The sequence below is a fragment of the Diospyros lotus genome, chromosome 11 (genome assembly GCF_014633365.1).
Source record: "Diospyros lotus cultivar Yz01 chromosome 11, ASM1463336v1, whole genome shotgun sequence".
NCBI classification, from domain to species: domain Eukaryota; kingdom Viridiplantae; phylum Streptophyta; class Magnoliopsida; order Ericales; family Ebenaceae; genus Diospyros; species Diospyros lotus.
The window spans coordinates 31,005,064-31,028,258 of NC_068348.1; the positions used below are offsets into that span (position 1 = coordinate 31,005,064).

Below are 23,195 nucleotides of genomic sequence, written 5' to 3' on the forward strand. Positions count from 1 at the left end.
AAAATTTAATTAAAAGAAAATAATTTATATATTCTTAAAGAAAATAATTAATCAATAGTATTTATCAAAAGGGAGAAAAATTTTAAACACTCAATTCAACCCTTGTCTTGAGTGGCCATATCTTAAGGGACTAACAACTTGTAACAAAAGGTAGGGTTAGATATTTTAATTTAGCCTCTGACTTTTAAGTTGGTATAAAACACCAAGAAATACGTAATAAGCAAGATGAGTTAGATGACTTTACTTGTGGGGTTTTAGTCTTTATATAAGTTAAGCGTGTATGTCTATAATGTATGGAAATGTTTTGGAATACTATTTCGATGTTTTTGAAACATTTATTGTTTCAAAACGACAAGAAACACAAAAAATTAAAGTTTTGGTCTATTTTTATAATTTTAAAAATATTTTAAGATCATTTCATAATATTACAAAAAATATCCAAAATACATTTTCACCTACGAAAAAGGTTATTTCAAGTAAAAATAGTATTTTCGTAAAAAATAATACTAATAATCATGATTGATGATAATATTATTAGTTATATGTCGTATTGAAAGATGTATTAGATAGAAAAAATAATAATACATAATTTTTTTAAACTCTTCTAATGCAAAGACATTACAATAATATCGTTATTAGTTCTACGCTCGATATTATTTTTTGATAAATTACGACGATGCTGATATGGGGCCGATAACGTTGCTTGTGCCACGTGGCGGGAAGACAATAAGGCAACGTACCTATCTGATAAGACAAGCTACTTATCATCACCGGGGAACATCAAATATCGCTTCCCAATGAGTTAGCGTAGGGTTGCAGCTTCGTTGTCACACACACACGCGGCTCTGCGTTGAGATACTCAGAGGCGGAGCAGAAAAGAGCAAAAGCGATCGTTCCGATCGATTTCCAGTCGCTTTCCTGCCTTTTGTCGTTGTGTTTCCGTAGCTTTCTCTTGGATTGCATCGAGAAACGCAAAGGTAAAGAGAGCCGGGGAAATGAGTTGAATTATAAGTGTAATTTTGCAGGAACTAATTCGTCTGCTTCTTTTGTCACCAATAGATCAGAACTGTTGACGGAAATCGCTCGCTGAATCTGTTTGATGATCTTGACGAACTGGACGTTTTGGTTTGTTAGTTGTTGTATGTGTCCGAGAAGTCTGTCTCCTCAAATGATTAGGTGTTGAATCGATTTTGAAGTGTTATAATGCTTCTTAAGAGAAGCCCTAACTTCGTTATTTTGATTTAGATCTTACTTTTACTCTGAATTTGATATCTTCTCAGAAACTATAGGCGTGAGCTTAGATTCTAATTTCAGGTGTTTAGCTGTTGTGATGTGTCTGTATGCGTATACTCGCTTATGTGTATATATATGAAAATGATGTTCAACCGAACTGCAAATCCTATAAATTATACTCTCTGCTGCTCTCAATCTACTTTTCTCTTTTTCCCCCACTTTATATGTCAGGCTATATCTTCATTATCTATGCTGCTCTCGCTCTCTCTGGCTAGCATAACTTGATCGGAAATCTTTTGTTATACTTGTCAAGTTATCAAGCCTAACTCGAGCTTGGCTTGATAAGATTGCTTTTTTCATTATGGGGTATTTGGTTATTCTTAATTAATATATTTTGTATTTAACCTTGTAGGTGTACAATGCTTGAAACAAAACTCCAACATTTCAACTTACTCTTTGACGCGTTACTCAGTTCTCTCAATTTTATTGATCATTCTATAGTGTTTGTTCGACTGATCAATGCTTGTTCAGCGCCAGACTCCATTTGTTTGATTTGATCCAAATTTTTTTCCCCATTAAGTAACATAATACCACGCAAGACCTAGTGGGGGAGCAGCTGAGGCTCACGAGACTCAAACTCAAAGACCTTGATCTTTCCAGCACTCCCATTACCACTAGGTTGTCACTCCAGTGGTTATTTGTTCCAAGTTTGAGCATTCATTTATTTAGTATTCTATCTCTCTCTGTTTATGGACTTGTGAGCTTAAAATATGTTTTGTATTTTAACTGGTTTCTAATAAGTTGAAGGTTTTTGGAAGCAAGGCTGTGTTGATAATGTCTCTCTGTAAAGAGCTTGTCTTTCTGATCTTACAGTTCTTCCATGAGGAAGGGTTTGAAAGGACTGCCCACGTGTATGTTGTACTTTGCTTGCTTAATCTGGAACTTTCTATGTGATGTATAATTGCCTTTATAATTGCTTTTACCTTATTATTTTGTATATAGGCTTGAGCATGAAATGGGTATTTTCTTTGACATGGAATATTTTGAGAACCTGGTTCTGAGTGGCAACTGGGATGAGGTTGAGAAGTATCTTTCTGGTTTCACTAGACTTGAAGATGACGAGTATTCTATAAAGATCTATTTCGAAATCAGGAAGCAAAAGTTCCTTGAGGCACTTGATGGGTAAGCTATTAATACTTGAAGACTCTACAGAAGCAACTTCAAAAGAGTTTTAGGTTTTCAATGTTGTAGTAATGTAAAAGCAAATGATAGGCATGACCGCGTGAAGGCTCTGGATATCCTTGTGAAAGATCTGAAACCCTTTGCCAAAACAAATGAAGAGCTATACAAGGAAATGACCCAGTTACTTACTTTAGATAATTTCAGGTACAGATTATGGCAGTGTTGCAGATTGCAATCATTATTGTAAAGCAATAGGCTTCAGTTTGGCTGAATCAATTTCGTTTGGAATTGACAGAAACTACGGTCCCCTCTCCCTGTATGGGGATTCATTTTCTGCTAGAAAGCACATGATAGCTGAACTCAAAAATATTATCAAATCAGATCCCCTTTTTCAGGACAAACTGAATTTTCCTCACATGGATAAATCAAGATTAAGGCGCCTCATTAACCAAAGGTGCTTGCCTCTTTCTTGATCTCATTTTATTTTCTAGTTTCAGACTTGATGTTGCCATCTATCTGTGATGGAAGATTAACTGTGTTAGAACATGCCATCAGTTGGTGTAGGTTAGTATAACTGAATGTTCTTGAATGTTTAAACAAGTGTTCTAAAGAGTTTCTAGCCTTGGCCATTGGGAGTTTGAGAATCAACTGATTTTAGTTTATAATCTGACAGCTTAAATTGGCAGCACATTCGTTGCGCATATCCTCAGCCAGACCCTGAAATAAGTACCCTCTTTATGGATCATCAATGTCAACGATCTCATCATTCACATAGTGTTTCAGTAGAGAATGAACCACTGGTTAGATCCTAAATGCATTTTGGAGTTTCTCTTCGTTTTAATGTGGCACCCTTTCTTTGGAGGGAGTGACTGAGTTTTTTATTTTTGTTTTTTTCTTAAATTCAATTTTATTCTATTGATGCATGTTTCTCTTAGAATGTTTTTTCTCTTTTCAAGCCTTTCCAAGCCACAGCGCCATCTTTCTCTTGTCAGGAGACTTCAACTGTGACACAATCTCTAGTTTCAGATGGCTCTGCCAATATTAATGCTTCATCCAGTTTGGAGATTGGTTTCAATTCTGGTATAATGATTCTTCTACTTTGTTGAGCCATTTATGTTAAAACATTTCTTTTTTTTTTTTTTTTTATCATGACTTTTTGTTAGTTGCAAAAGTGGCAGATGACCAGAATTCGGACTGTGAATCTGAAACAAGGTTCTCTGGGCCTTTAAATGAGGTGATTGAATCAATTTTATTGGAATAAAGAAACAAAGTTAACTTAAAATGCTTTTGAGCTAGTTTGGACATGTCATTACTATTCATTTCTCAATCCTGCTTCCTTGAACTTGAACAGGTGGCATCAGCTGCAACTTTCACCAGTCAAACAAACAGTCAGGTATTCAATAATCATGACAGTGTGCCCAATGTTGTCCATCAGGTTTTAACTGAGGGGTCTCCTCCAACAAGCATGGACTTTCACCCTATTCAACAGAATCTTCTTTTAGGTTGACTCAGAACAAATTTTATATAAACCGGTGATATTGTGTACTATTTCTGTTTATGCTAAGCTTGTATTGACTTGAGCATTGTTACTGAGTTTTCAGTTGGAACCGATACTGGGGAAATAGGATTGTGGGAAGTTTCTTCTGGGAAGAAATTATTTTCGAGAAAATTCCGTATTTGGAAGATCAAGAATATTTCAAAGACATTTTTGGTATACCCCTCTTCTCAATTCTCACACAAGAACCAGCAAGAGCTTGTTTAATGTCATTTGAGTGATATGATCAGGTTGCTCTGGTGAGAGAGTCACACATCTCAGTTAATCGTCTATCATGGAGCCCTGATGGTTCATTATTTGGTGAGTTTGGAGATATAAAAACATGAATGGTTTTGAAGATACTTATTTTAACATTTAAGCTATATCTGAGGTCTCATTTTTTCTTCACTGCACAGGGGTTGCGCATTCAAAACATATAGTCCAGTTATATTCTTATCATGGTGTTAGCAACATCCAAAAACACTTGGAGGTAGGTTTCTGATAGCTTTATGTTCTGCCAGTTTTTTTATTCTTATTTTTTCTCCTAATTCTGACTTTCTATCCAGATTGATGCTCATGTTGGTGCTGTAAATGATCTCGCATTCTCTAAACCAGATAAGCTGCTTTATCTAATAACCTGTGGTAATGACAAGTTTATTCAGGTTGGTTGTGTGTTTTCAGTTGCACTTTTGTTCCAAACTGAAGCTTATGGTTCCAGATTAACAAGAATGACAATTATAGCAGGTTGACATTCATTTGCTATCACTGATTAGGTCTGGGATGTGAATACTGGTGCCAGACACTATACTTTTGAAGGTCATGGGGCCCCTGTTTACTCTGTCCGTCCTCACGTAAAAGAGGGAATTCATGTAAGAGCTTGAACATAATATTTGCAGTTTTCTATTTCACATAGTTAAATCTGTTTTATTTCTGTATGCCTTAATTAACCTGGATGTTCTGTCTTGGTTCAGTTTATCTTCTCAACATCAACGAATGGTGAGATAAAAGCATGGTTATACGATAATATGGGACCAAGGGTCAACTATGATGCTCCCGGTCAATGTTGTACAAGAATGGCATATACTGCTGACGGTAAAAGGTAATTTACTGGTCACTGTTTGATGGTTTTGTGTGCCACACTGCAATGCTAATATTGTCATAGAACAACTTGTTAGGCTATTCTCTTGTGGAACCACAAAGGATGGAGAATCATTCATTGTTGAATGGGATGAAAGTGAAGGTTACTTGAAAAGGAACTACCAAGAGCTTAGTAAATGTTCTTCTAATGTCGTGCAATTTGATACAAGCAACAACCAGTTTTTGATTGCGGGTGACGATCATTTAATTAAAGTTTGGGATATAGACCATGCTGAACTTCTTACGGTTATTGATGCGGATGGAGACCTACCTGTATGTGTTTTCATTGAAATGTGAAAAATATTTTGGAGAAAATGACAATGGCCTAACTTAACTGCTTTTCTGTATCAAGGCAAGTCCTCATGTTCGCTTCAACAAGGGAGGCACGATAATGGCTGTTACTGCAAATCATAATGGCATCAAAATCTTGGCAAATCACTTTGGGTATGAGTTGATGCAAACTTCTGAAAATGTTTCTGCAAATGCTTATACGGTTCTCTCAGGAACTTTAAAGAAGGTCAGAACATTGTCTTTCCTCCTGCCCCTATGGATAGGAATATTAGGTGCCTAATGATTTGTTGGTCATGCAGCTTGCAGTCAATCCAATTTTGACTGCTGTTAGCACTGGAGCTACAAAAGGTGTATCGGGGGAGGCGAGTCCTGTAAAGCTCTGTGTAAGAGAACATATCTAGAATAAATGATTACTCTGTATAACTTATGTTCTTAATTCATCTATTCATATTGCTTTTGAATTTGAACCAGGCCATAAGGTTAATATTGTTGCAAAGATCAATAATGGAATTTGATGCTAATTCTTCTTTTCTCCCATAGAATGTATATGCAGGTGAAGGCGTGAAACCCAAATTAGCTGCTGAATCCATTGAGATCTTAGAGGTTTGGAAATCAAAATTCAATCAACCTTCACAGTCTCAGTCCTTGAAGCTTCCTTCTCAAGTGAAAACTGACAAGGTATAACTTTTTTTTTTTCCTCAGTGTGCAACTTTATACTTTTTTATGTAACATAATTGGTATGTTTATTGCATTATAGTCTTGTTCTTGGCCCAGATCAACATTCCACTGATCTCTCCCTCTCTCAAATAGATTTAAATGCTTTGTGCTGTTGTCTGCTTTAAATTATTCTTGACAAAACTGTACATGCAGTCTCAGAAGCAAATTATAAATGCTTCAGGAACTGTAATGATCATACTACTTGTAGCAGTCTATTTTGCCATTCATGAGTCCCTTCTGGAAAGCTTACATTTTTCACCTTCTCCAAGTTATGGAGAAGAGATAATGGACCCTTTCAATTGCTCATTGAGATAAAAACTTATGGTGAGTCCATTGTGTTGATCAACCACCTAGGCTTTTGAATATCTTAGTAAATGAAGTTACAAGAAAAATAAAAAAATTAGGGATAGATTCCAAGTCCCTGCTTCCTGCTTCCAAATTAAAACCACTTTTCTATCAGAATGATTTGCACTAGCTGTCTTTACTTCTAGATACTATGGCTGCTGAGGACATTTGGAAAACTTGAATCCATTTCTGACAACTTGAACTTTTGGGGCAACCAGAATGAGTGAACATGGTTTTAGAGCTCTGGTTCCAGAAACTCCATGAATAAGTGTTCTGAAATGTCTGTTCTACTGTCTCCCCATTTTATTTTGCTGTGATCAATGTTCCTATCAACACAATCTGTCTGGTTTAGTTTTGTACATCTGGTATTTGAAAAAATAGTGATACAAATAATCATCACGATAGGGGTATAAAAGAGTAGTGGAAATCAAGGAACTTGTTTTAAAATGTTTTATCAGAATTTCATGAAATTTTCCAACAGGTTACATTGTGACACATTAGAATTTAGAAAGTTCTCATTTTGTAGAAATTTCTTTTCAAATTTTTACAACGCTTTCACCTCTGTTTTGGGAACAGAAATATGGAGAAGTGCAAATTGGCTGGGTAAAGATGGTTTCCTAATATCTATGACTTGTAAACTAGTATGAAAGTGATGCACAAACAGAAGTTGTAATGCCAATTATAGTTGTGGAACGAAATTTTTTCTTCAAATCATATGTTTTTCGCAGTTTAAAGATGGAATTTATTCAAGTTTTATGAATACGTTCATTCTAGAGTTCATGTTTTGGATCCGACTAAGTTTTACGTTGGCTGTCGGCTACCTAACACAACCCTCCTCCTTTATCCGGGCTTGGGACCGGCAGTGGATAACATCCCCAGGCAGTGGATAACATCATTAGAAGGACCTACATATGGTGTTTATAGATCTAGAAAAGGCCTATGATAGGGTCCCTAGAGAAGTATTATGGAGGATTTTAGAGAAAAAAGGAGTCAAAATAGCCTATATACAAGCCCTTAAGGACATGTATCATGGTGTAGAGACAAGGATCAGAACATGCGGAGGGGATACTGAACCATTTACAACTACAATAGGACTGCATCAAGGTTTTGCACTAAGCCCATACTTATTTGCCCTAGTAATGGATGAACTCACTAAAGATATTGAGACAGATGTGCCATGGTGTATGCTATTTGCAGACGACATAGTGTTGGTGGATGAAACAAAAGAAGGAGTGAACACTAAGTTTGAGTTGTGGAGAAACAATTTAGAATCTAAGGGATTTAAATTAAGTAGAAAGAAAACAGAATATATGGAATGCAAATTTAGTAAAAATGCAAGAGTGGATGATGTTATAATAAAATTAGAAGACCAAATCTTACAAAGAAAAAATCATTTTCGATATTTGGGATCAGTGATTCAAAAAGATGGAGAAATCCACGAGGATGTCGCACATAGAATTAAGGTAGGTTGGCTAAAATGGAGAAATGCATCGGGGGTGTTATGTGATGGTAAAATCCCATTAAAATTGAAAGGAAAATTTTATAGGACAGCTATAAGACCAGTCTTGCTGTATGGCTCAGAATGTTGGGCAGTCAAATACCAGCATGAGCAAAAGACGAGTGTAGCGGAGATGAGGATGTTAAGATGGATGTGCGGACATACAAGAAAGGATAAAATTAGAAATGAAGTTATTCGTAATAAGGTAGGAGTAGTGCCAATCGAGGAGAAGATGAGAGAGACTAGACTAAGATGGTTTGGTCATGTGAGAAGGAGACTAAGAGACGCTCCTGTAAGGAGAGTTGATGAAATGGAACAATTAGTCACAAAAAGAGGTAGAGGTAGACCCAAGAAGACTTTGGGAGAGACATTAAAATTTGATATGAAATATATGGATCTAAATGAGGATATGACAAAAGACAGAAATATATGGAAGTTTAGAATTCATGTAGCCGACCTCACATAGTGGGATAAAGGCTGGATATGTTGTTGTTGTTGTTTTATGAATACGTTCATTCATTAGTCATTTCAATCATAGAAGCTTGGCACCATGTGGGCATGCTGCTCAGAAACTTCAATGAAAATAATGTGAGAGTTCAGGTTTTACCAAATCCAGCCTGCACACAAATATGTAGATTCACATGATCACCTCTAGGAAATAGCTTTACAAGTTGGAGTTATCTCAATCTCAAGGCATGGTAGAAGAATGGGAAATCACAAGATTCTACAGGATTCTTGTTTGGGCTTGCAAAATCTGTTCAATACCACAAGTTGATGTTAGAGGATAATAAGTGAATTTTATCAAGCTTCTAAGTTGAACACATGGTCTCTAATATGATACCGCATGCATCATGAGATTCACAATGGGCTGGGGTCTTCACCTTGATCCATCCCCTAATGCCTTATCCATTTGAGAGTTTGTATCAGTAAAGACTAAAATCACTTAATCTAGAAGTTTAAGATGAACAGAGTTCTTTGTTACAAATGCATGCAGTGATGTTTGTTACACAGAGACAATAGAACACTATTCTTTTCATCCTGATAATGCATCGTCTTCAACATGCAATTTTAATTTTGGCATAGTACATAATACGTTGTTTACATTATCTAATTTCTTTGGATATCCCTTCAAAATGAATTTAGATGAAAAGGGATGAGATCTTGCCAATCCTCTATGATTCAAGCCCATCTTGCTATGTGAAAATAATTTGGGTGTCTCACTGCCTTCTTTGATGACAGCAGATATCAGGGTTGATCTACACCCATGTAGGTAATGCCATTTTGGCTTTAGCATCAAATGGCATTCATCTCCTTTGGAAGTGGTCAAGAAATGAAACTAATTTAAGCGGAAGGGTGAAAAGCTATACACTAGAGTTCCTTTCTTCAATCCAAAGTTTGAATTCCTGAAATCAACATTGTTGTTGATATCCTAATTACGCAGGGTGGTCATTATTGCAGGCAACCACAAAGGTTTTTCCTCAATTGTGGCAACCAAGGAGTGGATTATTAATGACCAATGACCTTACCGATGCTACCACCGAAGAGTGTTTGCCTTGCTTTGCCTTGTCCAAGAATGACTCATATCTTGTGTCAGCATCAAAGGGCATGGTTTCTCTTTTCAACATGATGACATTTAAGGTAACTAAAAATCCAATACTATGGCTGCTGAGGACATTTGGAAAATTCCTCAAACTCAGCACTTTACTGTATGTGATTATTATTAACCACCAACACAAATCTGAGTCAGTTATGGTTGAATAATTTGTACAAGTTTTGAATTTGAATGACTGAAGAACCAAGAAAACAAAGCTAGGAAAGTAAAACTCAAATGAATTGTTTCTTCTCCTCCCTTGACCTAGACTAAGTTGAAATCTTGTTGGTAATTGCAGAAAATGAGAGCTTTCATGGCTCCATCAGCAGGAGCAACTTGTATTGCATTTGATTCTCGAGATAGTAATGTAATTGCAATTGGCACTGATGATTTCACTGTTCTTATTTATCATGCCCGTTATGATTGGGTAATAGATCTGTTTGCCTTATGCTACATAATATAAATGACATTATCTGAGAAACTATTTCAAGTTGGTTACTTCATTTCTGTATGCAGGTGATCAGCAAGCTCAATGGTCATTCCAAGCGAATAACTGGCCTAGCATTCTCTAATACTCTGAATGTACTCGTTTCCTCTGGAGCAGATGCGCAGGTTAAATTTTACTTTTCCCTACTAGATTAACTTGATCTACTTGAGTTTGCAGAAGAAAATATTAGATCTATTGGCTTTCTATTGTAGAATAAAAGGAATATTCTCCCATGTCCACTGTATTTTGAGTATTTCAAAAGTTTCCATATGTGAGTGCATAAGAGACAATGATGTTACCTGATAAATGATCTATCATCTGTCTGGTCTTTGATTTGATTGCCTGTGAATTGTAGGTAAAAAATGTGACGTGTTTCCTATTTTCATTATAACTTACATGGTGTCTGTACGGAGATGACTGTTCTTTGGCATTTCCAATCTCAAATGGTCCCCCCTGATGAGCACATCCTAGTGACCTGGGCTTCTGGTTATATTGATTTACTCTTGCCATTTTCATGTTTAGATTATTGTGTGGGATACCATTGGCTGGGGCAAGAAGAAAAGTTGCACGCTGCAGATTCCTGTTATGAAGCTACCATCAGATACATATGTCCAGTTCCACCAAGATCAGAGACACTTCCTTGCTGTACATGAGACTCAGTTAGCAATATTTGAAGCAACAGAATTAGGATGCATGAAGCAGGTTCTCTCTCTCTCTCTCTCTCTCTCTCTCTCTCATGTGTGTGTGTGATTCCAGAAGTGTAATCTTTCATGCTTTCAGTGGGACACCGGAGACAACTATCCACGAATCTCGTGTGCAACATTCTCCTGTGATAGCCAGTTGGTGTATGCGTGCTTTGTGGATGGAACTGTATTAATATTTGATGCCTTAGATTTCCATCAACAATGCAAGCTCGGCCCCTCTGCTTACCTTCCACCTGACATCAGGTATTAAGGAATATTTCATGCAATTTTGGCCCCATATTCATCAAGTATACACATACAGCTTCTATGCTGACCCAGCTTTATGTGTGGGTAGTCTCAAAGCTGCCCAATTGGTTTTCTTGTGTGTTTTTCGATGATTCTGCATCACATGCTTGATACATAGTTCTCAAACCTATGCCACTTCTTTATCTATTTCAGTATCATTGCAATCATCATAGTGATCAGTGACTTCAACATATCTCAGATTTCCTCCTTGAGCTTACTTTTCTAATATATGGCTCTGCTGGATGCAGTTCAAATGCATGTCCCCTCACAATTGCTGCCCACCCTCAAGAGCCCAACCAGTTCGCCTTGGGACTAACTGATGGCGGCGTCGTGGTCGTTGAGCCTCCCGAATCCTCAGGGAAATGGGATGTCACCAGATCATTTACCAGCGTGTCTTCTCCTGCTTGATCATGGTAAATGCTTAATTCAACCATGAGTCCAGTCATCATCCATCTTGCTTGCGATCCTCGTTTGTTGTATAGCTTTTATCGAGTGGAAGTGTGCTGGCATATCATATATATACCCATAACTTAAGTGTGATAAATCTCTTAAGAGTGCACTAATATGGGGCTTTTTAGTACCATTTGTTGAATTACCATACAATTTTTGCACACTGTTTACTCACTGATTTCTGATCAGATGTGCATAAATAAATACCTTTGCTGACCCTTAAGTTGTTTTGCCTTGTTCATTCTCCCCTGTAGCCCATAGATGCATGTACACACATTTATATGTAGTGGCCTTTAAAACTGATGGGATTGATGCTTTGCGTCCATTATACCCTTCAATTGAGCGCCTAGTTTCTGAGCTTGATGTTCTTTGCCCATTTTCTGTTTTTATTGGCATCATTTCTTAGCGTGTCAGCATTATTTGCCAAATTAATCTATTTTGCCCGACAGAACTATCGAGAGGTATATCGAAAGATATAAAAAAAACTAAAATACTCTCGCCCCAATTGCAAATTTTCAAAAGTTGTTACTGTCTTGCCTGCTGCTCTCTCCTCTCTCCATGGCCGTTGATGCAACCACTTACCACTACTATCTTCGCCTTGCCGCCTTACCACCTCGCTACCATCACCTCATCTCGCCAACTGGCGTTGCATCACCTTAGCGGCAGTCGAAGAGGCAACAAGGTGAGGTGATGGCAATGGCGATCGGTGGTTGCATCGACAGCCATGGAGAGAGTAGCGAGCAAAGCAGTGGCAACTTTTGAAAATTTTCAATTGGGGTGAGGGTATTTTGGTCTTTTGACACTCTTCGGTAACTCCCTCAATTAATCTATCAGGCAAAGTAACATTGCTCTTATTTGTCACCCTTGTACTTTTATTAAAAATAGAAAATAAAACCTAAGACGATATTTGATAAAAAGTACTATATATTCTATTAGATAATAATCAAAACATATGTAAAATGGGTGCAACTGATTAGTTAGTAAAGATTGAGTTGATATTTGATAAATGAGTGATGCCAACAAAGAACGCATAAAAGTATTTTATAAGTGTCATTTGGACGTTTTAAAAACGTTTCTATTTTTAAAAGGTCAAAATATGTTAAAAGAATTTGTTAGAGCAATTTTAAAAATATTTTAGAGTCATTTCATAATAGTAGGAATATATCATAAATGCGTTTTTGTCTAAAAAGATGTTAGAGACGGAGAAATTTTTTTCATTTGTTTAAATGTATTATAAAAATTATATTTATTTTTAGATTAAATAATTATTTTTTATAATTTTTATATTAAAAATTATATTTAAAAAATACCCTTATCTTTTTTTATTTATGCATTTTTTCACATTTCTGTTTTGTATTTTTGTTTCATCATATCCATTTCTCATTTTTATTTCTATGTAACCTAGCACAAAACTATTGTTTTGGAGTTTTCATTTTTTTCAAAAAATAAAAAAGTATTAAACTTTTAAATCTTGAGAACCATGCTAGCATTATTATTAGCAAAAAAAACTTAAGGCTTTGTTCTTTTTGTTGTTTTTAGTTTATTTTAACTTTTTAGTTTTTTAAAATACTGAAATGCATGTATTTTATTATTTTTGAAAACAAAAAAAAAATTATAAAGAAAACTCAAAACAACAAATATTGTTTTAAGTGTTTTCAACTAAACTATCTGAAAACATCCAAAATGTTGAAAACGCAAAAAACACCTAGCACCCCCCCCCCCCAATCTCACACAGAGCCATATCTCTCATCTATTCTCTCCTTTCTCCTCTTTAGGGTTTAGGGTTTAAACGGGTGGGTGTCAGATGATTGAATTTAATCGTTGAAAACCATCAGTCACGATGGTCGATGGTGACTAGCAATGCATATATAGGTGAGTGGGTCGAACGCTTAAGTTTAGATATAAGGAGATTTGGCAGTTGAATCTTGTTGATTTTTGAATATTTTGATCGATAGGCCTTTGGTGGCAACTAGTAGTGCGTATATAGGTGTTGGTCAAAAATTAAAAATTAAATATTAAATGTACAAAAATTCAATCGTTAAATCTAATCTATTTTTTTATATGTCATCCCTTTGGCTTGAAGTTTCTAAGCTCTGATGGTGTAAATTTTTGGTTAATGATGGTCGTTGGCATTGAAGAAGATGTTAGGCATCGGAGAAGAAAAAAAATTATTATTAAATTTTAAAAATAAAATTATATATTTATTTAAAATTTAAAAAATATAATATATCTCTATTATAATTAAAAATATAAGATAATATATATTATATTATTAAGTATATAATTTAATATAAATTATTATTAAAATATATATTAGTAATTTATTAATAAATTTATTATTTTATTTTAATAATAAAATTTTATTAAAAAGAGTTAATTTTATTATTTAATAATTAAATTCATTAAATAAAATATCATAATAATAAAAGAGAAATAATTTTTTTTTAAATTTTAAAGTAAAATGTTTTATAATTTTTTATTTTAAAAAATAATTTTACAGAATGATAAAAAAAATATTTTCAAAAATTTTAAAACAGATACTCAAAATATAAAATTAAAAATAAATTTAAAACTCAAACACAAAAAAACATCATCAAAATATCGCTAGATGTGAAACATGAAATCTAGAAGTAAAACCATATTTTTGCACCAACCATCACACCCGCAAAATACATAGGATTCAACACAATGCATATATTAGCCACACAAACAGAAGCAAAATCATAAATGCAGGAAAAAGAAAAAGAAAATAATAATTAGTTGAATACGCATCAAAGTGAAGTGGAATAAATCTAGAGGGAAAAACCAAAGGAAACTTTGATTTATTAGGAAAGAGTAATAGGTTCAATATTTTACAGTTGATTCAATAATAAGAGACTAAAATTAGGAAAGGGCAAATAGGCTTCCTATCATACATAAAAATATTTTCACGCATCCAGCTTTGCTGTTGCAGATGCATAAGTTACACTGCTCTCCCTCATGCTCTTGCATTGACTAGACTGTTCATATCGAAGGAATTTAATCTTTATTTTTGTGGAGCTGTTCTTCAACATCTGTTTATAATTTGAAACTGAAATCAGAACATCATTTGATGCAGAAAAAACACAAATTTATAACAAGAAAGAAGAGAACGAGCGAAAAACAAAAGAGGAAAACAGACTGTGTTGAGAAAAAGAAAAGAAAAGAAAAGAAAAAAAAAAAACTCTTGCTATTCTAGCAAAACTTATTTGAAAGTACCCATATTGTGCTTTTAACTTAATCTCCACCCAAAGGAAAACAGAAAAGTCAGGTAAAATGTGGAGGGGACTTGGGCGAGAGATAGAGGCATACCCTATTAGTTTGGTATTTTCTACTTTCTTCTCTTTTAAACCTGAAGTGTATATTTCTAAGTTTTAACATGTGTTTGAAAGTGCATAAGCTATATTGTAGCTATAAGTAAGGTCCAGTTGGGAAAACAGAATTAAGTACAAAGAATTTCAGCAAAATTACTTAAAGCCAAGAACTTACATGGAGAAAAACACTGATTGGATGCCGTCCACAAATAGTGTTGTCATACTCCAACAAGTACTGTTTAAATGCATCTGGATCTCCCGTTTCTATTACATTCATGCCCATCTTATCCAAGGCCTCGATAGATTTGTAGATTGCTCCATGTGTTTTGTCATGATGCATGTAGTTGAACCTAACATCAAAAGATGAAATTCATTTGTAAGTTCAGAAAAAATAAAAAAATAAAAAAACCCACAAATTAGGTACAGTAAATGAAGAGTTACATGGAAAGCAATCTAGGGCAGTTAATAGGAAATAGGTAATTAATAAAATGAGTGTAGAACAACAATAGGTTCCACTATTTTGATTGAGAACCAGAACTTAACAATCTATTACATGGTTACACGCAAAAGTGAAGCAAGCCCGGTAAAGCAGTGGGACTAGATAATGTTCCAATTGAAGCATGAATATGTACTGGAGAAGAGGGTATGCTATCGTTTGCAAAATTATTCAAGAAGATCCTTAAATTGGAAGAGTATGCCTAACGAATAGAGAAAGAGCACTGATGCCTATTTACAAGAATAAAAGTGATGTTTAAAGTTATGAAAGTTGCAGCGTGGGTGATGTAGAATCTGACTAAAGCAAACAACAGGAAGTTTGATTGAATGTAAGACCACCTCTATTATATGGCAAGAAATGTTGGGCAATGCAGAATATTATGATAAATGTGTGGCCATATAAAAGAGACAAAATTAGAAATGAATTTATTCATAATAAGGTTGCAATTGCTCCTATCACGCATAAGATGCATGAGAGGAAATTAAAACAGTTGTAGTCATATGAGAAAAAGGCCAATAAATGCTCCTCTAAGAAAAATGGATGGAATAGAAGGAATCCATGACAAAAGAAGTAGAGAAAGACTAAGAAAAACTTGGTGAAAAACTCTTCAGTAAAATGTGAGTTATAAAGGCCTTAAAGAAGACTTAAATAGAGATTATTAATGAGCTAAAATTCATATCGCCAACCCCACATAGAGCGGCTTGTTGTAACTATATAACATTACAAAATACAAAGATTAATAAAAAGCATCCATGGATATCCCTACCAGCTTAGAATGTAAATCTGACACGTGTACATAAATGAACACAAATCAGATGTATTTATGACCAAAAACAAGAAACTGAAAGACTAGATTTAGGAAACATACCGAGAGCCCCAATGACAAAAGTCTGAGGATACAGAGAAGAAATTATATGAATCATCCACATATTTGGCTAGCATCTGCCCGTACATTGCTTCATTTACAGCATTGAGTGCACCAACCAAAATAGGTACAATTTTTACAGGATACCTGTCTTGGTATTGTGAAGATATTGACATCAACAAAATTAAAAATAGAATGAGAAAATTAATCAGAAAGAGAGCCTACCCATCAAATATTTTAGCAAGATATGGCAAGTGCATCTCCATGCTATGTTCAGTCTCATCAACATGAAGATCCATCAGTTCAAATTTCCCTGCAGCTTTCAACTCCTCGTTGACTGTACAATGCAAGGCTTAGATGTCAATGCTTTCATGCCAAACAAGCAATTTTAATGTCACTGTAATGTGTAAATAGGACAAGCAGTACTACATGGGTGTGGGAGGGGGAAGGACGGGGGATTGTGTCAGCAAAAAAACACTAAACCCTTGAAACTTTTCCTGTGCTGTACCATAGGGTATATTTTGATTCTTGGATAATATGGATTAAGCTCCTCAAAACTTTGCTTCCCATGGCTCACAGGCATAAAGATAAATAGTCATTTTCTCCGTACACATTCAGACACCTATCTAACAATTTACAACACAAGCACAATATCAGACATTTCTACTGTAGTGTTGTAATTTGGAACTTTGGCCAACAGTAACAAATTCTGCAAACACATGATTATATTCATCTTCTGTAATGGACTTGGCAATTAATTTCCATTCTAGACTACCATCTTGGATAGTCATCTTGATAGAACAGCAGCCCCACCTAGTGGGATGAAGGTTTTGTGTGTTGTTACTTTATCTGATTGAACATTCCTGTGCTTCAGTTTAATCCTCCACCCCCAACCCACCCTCATGGTCCCAAATATATCTCCAAAATATTCTACTCCATAGTTATTTTTTCCACATTTTTCAACTACATTAGCAAAAAAATTGAACCCTAATAGGCCAGTGAACTTCAGCAGTACTGATGAATGTCAAGTTTATCAAATGTCATTGTCAGTGTTCGCACGTGCACGCACACACGTACATACACAGAGAGAGAGAGAGAGAGAGAGAGCTAAAAGATGAAGATCACAGTACCTTCTAGATCAATAGGTAGGTTCCCAATTGGTGTCTTATAAACAGTTTCTCTTGAAAGAGCACACTTTGGAGTATAGTAGTGGTGAGATGGGCCCAGAAGAAACACCCGAGAACTAAAAATTGTAAATTATAAATCAGAAATAAATTGAGTGAGTGAACTTCAATTGAAAAAGGAAGGAGGGACAGGATATTCTCAAACAAAGAAAGGGAGGACACTAAGATCTCACATGCTCATTGGGTCCATGTTTGCAAATGCATACGCAGCTGCACGACCTGAATATGAGTAACCTGCATGACTGGTGGTTCCAGTGCCACCACAAGCATAGCAAACACATTAGGGCAATCATTGTTGATTAGAGAATCACAGTGAACAAACATTCCACGACAACTTACGGCGCAATCACCCCTCGTACATGAGGAGATTTCACTAGGCCAGATGCTCTGAGCCATCTATCAAGGTCTTCTGCCAATCTTTTTGCTGAAAACAAAAAGTATCCGATGTTAGCCCACAAATAGTAGTTCTTTATAGAATAAACCCTTTGCCCATTCCCATCCCTTATGGAAACTAAACATCCAATCCCAAATTCCCACTTCTTCCTTCCCTCGTTCAATTGTCCATTATCGTAAAAATGGCTATGAACGACTAGGGTTGGCAATGGTTCGGTTTGATTTGATTTAGGTTTTTGACAAAACCATAACCAAACTAAACTTAAACTACTAAAACCAAAACCAAACCATTACCTATTTGATTTTATAAATTAAAAACCATAACCAATTTCGGTTTTAACCATGGTTTTTTTGGTTTGATCCATACCAACAAACAAAGACAAACTCTTGCAAATAGCATTCATAAAAATTTTTGATAACTTCACAACAAACAAAGATAAATTCTAATAAAGTTACCTTCTTTTTGTATAAAATTACAAATTAACTTCAAACTTCTTGGATATAAAATCACATCTCCAAACCTACAATTGTTAAGATCAATAAATTAATATTTGCATAATTAAATTGTAATTTAAGCTAAAAAAATTTAGCTACGAAAGTTAATACCTTCATCAACAACATTAATATCTTCTTCGTGAATTAATGTATATCCATCTGAAATGAATGAACCAACTCCATCTAACAAAAATATAAATATAAAAAATAAATTAATATGAAAATGTTAAAGTCTTAACAATAAAAAATAACTAGTAAATGAAATAAATTCACCTTTTTCCACTTCATTTGACAACCAACTTTGGGCATACATCAGTGCTTCTATTGTTTTTGGATGAAGTCGATTACAATGAGGACTCACCAGTCTCCCACTAGAACTGAATGCCGACTCCAAAGCAATAGTAGATACAGGAATGGCTAATATATCTCTTGCAATAGTTTGCAAGGTAGGATACTTCACTCCATTCACTTTCCACCAAAGTAAAATATCAAATTGACCATTATCAACAATAACATCTTCATCCAAGTAAAGGTCCAATTCAGTTCTGAAACTAGTAACCTTAGTAGTTTTCCTCTTTTTAAGAAAAGATTGATATTCATCATCAAAAGAAATGAAATTCTCTCTTAGAGTGACGCTCCCATCCAATGTACATTCTTGATTATTTACATCATTCACTTTGTTCTTTTTAATGTGATATTCCTCCATCAAATCATAACAAAGGTACTTGATGCTGCTAATTTGTTCATCATAGTCATAAGGATAGACCTTAGGAGAGTAAAAGTCAAGAAAAGTCATCTTATACCTAGGATCTAACACTATAGCAACACCCATCAACTTATGAATCACATTCCAATATGCATCAAACTTATCTGACATGCTTTTTGCCATTGTACTAATCACTTCATTAGGAGACTTGATCCACTCATTCAATGTCAACTTAACCTTACAAATTATTGGAAAATACATATTAGCAGTTAGATATTTTGTCCCAGAAAACAACTCAATTACATTATAAAACAACTCTAGTCTATCACAAACATCCTTTGCAGTTTCCCAATCCTTGTCACTTGGCACATTCTTATACTGTGATTCAAACAATTTAAGTCGAGGAAACACAGACTTATAAACCAAAGCAGTTTTAAGCATCAAATAAGTAGAGTTCCATCTAGTAGGACAATCCAAACCCAACCTTTTACCATAAGGCACTTTCATTTGTCGACAAACGTCTTCAAACTTTTCTATTCTTTTTGGAGATGTCCAAAAAACTACACTTTCCCTCACATTATCAATGACATGCTTAATCACATCTAAACCAATCTTAACAATAAGATTCAAGATATGGGCAGAACAACGCATATGCAATAAAGATCCACCATTCAAAAGACATCCAACATTTAATTTTGCTTTAATCTTACCAATCATACTATCATTGGTAGAGCAATTATCCACTGTAATTGTGGATAATCTTGAGTCCACATTCCACCCAAGCATAGCATCAATTAACACATCGGTCAACACATCACTTGTATGAGGGCAAGGGACATAGATAAACCTAAATGACATACAATTATAAATTATTAGTAAACTTAAAGTTTAAAACTACAATTATCAAATTTAACAACAATAAAACAATATACTAAGTTAAAAAATACTTGTCATACCTCAAAATTTTGCTATGCAATGTCCAAGACTTATCAATGAAATGTGCTGTAATAGCCATAAAACCCCTTTTTTGGTTACTAGAAGTCCACATGTCCGTTGTAATAGCCACCCTACTGTCGATGTTTTCAATCAAACTCATCACTTTATCCCTCTCTTCACTGTAAATTCTCATGATATCATTCTTCAAAGTATTACGAGAAGGACACTTGAAAAGAGGTTGAATGGTACTTGTGAAATCTTTGAATCCACTATGCTCCACCATCGAAAGAGAATAATCATGCATAATGATCATCTTTCCTAATTTCTCTCTTCCTTTTTTTTTCATCATATGGACCAGAAGAGATCTCTCCTTTCAAATCAGATTTTATAAACATTTGCCTTATATCCCCTACCAATCTTCTCTTAGGACACCTATTGAGATGTTGCTTCATAGTTGATGTATCATTCGTTGATTTACCCGCAAGCAATTTCTTACAATAGTTGCATTAGGACTTAATTTCTTTATTAATGATCACTCTTTGAAGATGTTTCCATACATCACTTCTAGTCCTACCACCAATTTCCTTATCAGAAGCATTTACCTCTTGAGAACTCTCCACCAGTATTGATTGATGAGTTCGTTCACCAGACGAAGATCCGCTCACAAAACTTTGTTGTGTGCTGGCACTTTGCGAGCATGCCATATTTTGTAAAAACTTGCTCAAAAAAGACAGCAACTTCAACGAACAAATCAAGCATAAACAAGTAAAAACAATATGGCTGAAAAATAGAAAAGAAACCATACCAGTTATACGAGAGGCAGAGGGCGAGAGCCGAGAGCAATAGCCGAGAGGCAGCGAGGGCCGGAGGGCGAGCGAGAGCAAGAGAGGTAGAGGGCGAGGGCGAGCGAGAGCAAGAGAGAGGCAGAGAGCGAGGGCGAGCGGGAGAGGAGGCAGAGAACGACAGGCGAACGAGGGCGAGAGCCGAGAGGCAGCGAGGGCCGGCGAGAGCGAGAGGGGTCGAGCAAGAGCAAGAGAAAAGGCAGCGAGGGCCGGAAGGCAAGCGAGAGCAAGAGAGGCAGAGAGCGAGGGCGAGCGCGAGCAAGAGGGGCCGAGCCCTAGCGAGAGCAAAAGAGAGCCAGCGAGGGCGAGCGAGAGCAAGACTGCAAGAGAGAGGCAGAGAGCGAGGGCGAGCGCGACCGGACGAGAAATAGAGAGGAGGCAGAGAGCGAAAGACAGCGAGGGTGAGAGAGGAAGGAAAAGAGAAGAGTTTGCAAGTGGGCTGGGCTGGGGTGGGTTCGCAGGCAAATGGGCTGGGGTCGGTGTACCATGAACCTGCGTGTGATGCTCTCCTGACCATCTCCATATTTCTGAGAGAACGAAAACCCCAAACAACACAGACGATTCTGCGCTTCTTCCGATAAATGGTGAGTGGATTGTTGAAGCCCGATTATTATTATTATTATTATATAAATGTGTGTGAGTGTGAGAGGGATGAACAGCTAGATATGGAGAGAGTCACAATCCAAAGAGAATCTGGATTTCGAAGGTAGCTTCTCTCTGCAGGTAATAAATGAACTGGCAAACACGTCCTTGTCTTTGCTTTCTCTCTCTCTCTCTCTCTCTCTCTCATATATATATAGAGGTTGACAGAATTATCCACACTTCTTTTTAAATTATTAATTATTTTTTTAAAATATAAATATTTTAAAAATTAACCATACATATTAATACAATTATGTAAGTAATAAAATTATTTATAATTTTGATTATAAAAAAGTATTAAAAAGTATAATGTTGTTAATTTATTAAAAAGTAATTATAATAATGGGAGTCTCTTGAGTGTCAAGCTAACTCTATTAATATATATATATATATATATATTTCATGAAAGGATTAAAATGATGTTAAGAAAATATAAATGTATGTTATTTTCAAATAAGATTTTGTTAACAAATGGCTATGATGCACTGAAACATTTTGAAGGCATTATTTTGACGTTTTCAAAATGTTTTTATTTTCAAAATATCAAAAAAATAATAATTTTAGATTTTTTGTTATTTTAAAAATATTTCGAGATTGTTTTATAATGTTAAAAAAATATCAAATATATAGTTTTAATTTAAAAACGCATTTCCGAATAGTTGAGATGAAAAAAATTGTCTCTAATTCAAAATTTTTAAATTTACTATTTATTTTTTAAAGCAAATTAACTATATACATAGTTTATATATATATGTGCTTGTTTGTGCATATATATGTATATATAAACTCTGTATATATTTGTTTGTTAATTTGTTGTAGATATTTGACCATATTTATATTTTTTAACTTTAATAAGATTATTATATCAAGGCATGTTAGACAGTTACAATAAATAAAATTTAAAATAATGATTTATTCTAAATCTTAAGCTCATTCAATTCAAACGGACCCTTACCACTTTCACAAACTTCTCATAAATTTAGCATTTGAGGTACCTATTTATTATTTACTTTAGAGTTCAACAAATTATGAAGACAAAATTGTTTTTAATAAGTTTCAAATGTGAAATCTAAACTAAGCTAGATGATGGGTAATTATGATGCAAAGAAACGTCTCAGGCGTATTATTTTGACATTTTTAAAATGTTTTTGTTTTTAAAATATAAAAAAAATTAAATTATTTTTATAATTTTAAAAATATTTTAAGATCATTTCATAATATTAAAAAAATATCAAAATAACGTTTTCGATTTAAAAATGTGTTTCTATCCAACCACGGAAATTTTCATCTCTAATTTAAAATTTTTAATTTTTTTAATAATTTATTTTTAAATTTTATTTGAATAAATTATGAATTTTTTTATTTATTTTTAAATTGAATAATTATTTTTTATAATTTTATATATTAAAATTTATATTTATAAAAAAATTATATTTTTTTATTTACATATTTTCTCTATATTTTTATTTTTTTTAAAAAATATTATTTTTTTATTTCTATTTTATATTATATCCATTTTCGTTTCCATACAACTTGGGCAAATGTTAAATTCAAATCATAAGAAATTTTCATAAAAATTACTGAAACTACAGTAGATTTAAGTGAAGCTTACCCCCCAAAAAATAGGAAATGACTTGAGCGTTAATAGCTCCACATCCTCTCACAAGGTCCAAGTGAATGCATAACCCACAAAACACGAGGGACAATAAATTAACACTAATTTTATGTTATGAAACAATGAAAACAGTAGAAGGGTAATGAATGTTAATTCAAAGGAACATGAAATCTGTTAAATGAGCAGTAGCAGGAGCAGGCAGATCTGATCAGTTTCTTTGTAAAGTTTTATAAAA

At 34.6% G+C, this 23,195-nt stretch overlaps 2 protein-coding genes across 4 annotated transcripts; one reads left to right on the forward strand and one right to left on the reverse strand.

Annotated features, from left to right (window-relative positions):
* The first annotated feature begins 798 nt into the window (after positions 1 to 798).
* On the forward strand, positions 799 to 11,830 carry LOC127812961 (protein TOPLESS-like). The gene is made up of 25 exons (XM_052353583.1): positions 799 to 2,144; positions 2,236 to 2,415; positions 2,506 to 2,619; positions 2,711 to 2,869; positions 3,089 to 3,215; positions 3,351 to 3,495; positions 3,579 to 3,649; positions 3,767 to 3,917; positions 4,017 to 4,126; positions 4,201 to 4,270; positions 4,366 to 4,439; positions 4,516 to 4,611; positions 4,723 to 4,818; positions 4,921 to 5,048; positions 5,125 to 5,359; positions 5,439 to 5,603; positions 5,677 to 5,760; positions 5,918 to 6,055; positions 9,180 to 9,290; positions 9,396 to 9,575; positions 9,827 to 9,955; positions 10,045 to 10,140; positions 10,538 to 10,717; positions 10,796 to 10,962; positions 11,253 to 11,830. Exons 1-25 carry the CDS (start codon positions 2,068 to 2,070, stop codon positions 11,410 to 11,412), a joined length of 3,243 nt encoding a protein of 1,080 aa, XP_052209543.1. The 5' UTR covers positions 799 to 2,067; the 3' UTR covers positions 11,413 to 11,830.
* A 2,428-nt stretch (positions 11,831 to 14,258) lies between these two features.
* Positions 14,259 to 18,460, reverse strand: LOC127813357 (uncharacterized). 3 transcript variants are annotated; one of them, XM_052354293.1, is made up of 6 exons: positions 18,331 to 18,460; positions 18,181 to 18,245; positions 16,373 to 16,484; positions 16,151 to 16,294; positions 14,962 to 15,136; positions 14,259 to 14,507 (listed from the first exon to the last, which is right to left on the reverse strand). In XM_052354293.1, exons 3-6 carry the CDS (start codon positions 16,444 to 16,446, stop codon positions 14,382 to 14,384), a joined length of 519 nt encoding a protein of 172 aa, XP_052210253.1. In that variant the 5' UTR covers positions 16,447 to 16,484; positions 18,181 to 18,245; positions 18,331 to 18,460; the 3' UTR covers positions 14,259 to 14,381. The 3 variants fall into 3 exon arrangements, with proteins under 3 accessions (XP_052210253.1, XP_052210255.1, XP_052210254.1); XM_052354295.1 differs by lacking the exons at positions 18,181 to 18,245; positions 18,331 to 18,460 and adding exons at positions 17,278 to 17,573; positions 17,671 to 17,755; XM_052354294.1 differs by lacking the exons at positions 18,181 to 18,245; positions 18,331 to 18,460 and adding an exon at positions 17,278 to 17,601.
* Between the last annotated feature and the right edge of the window lie 4,735 nt (positions 18,461 to 23,195).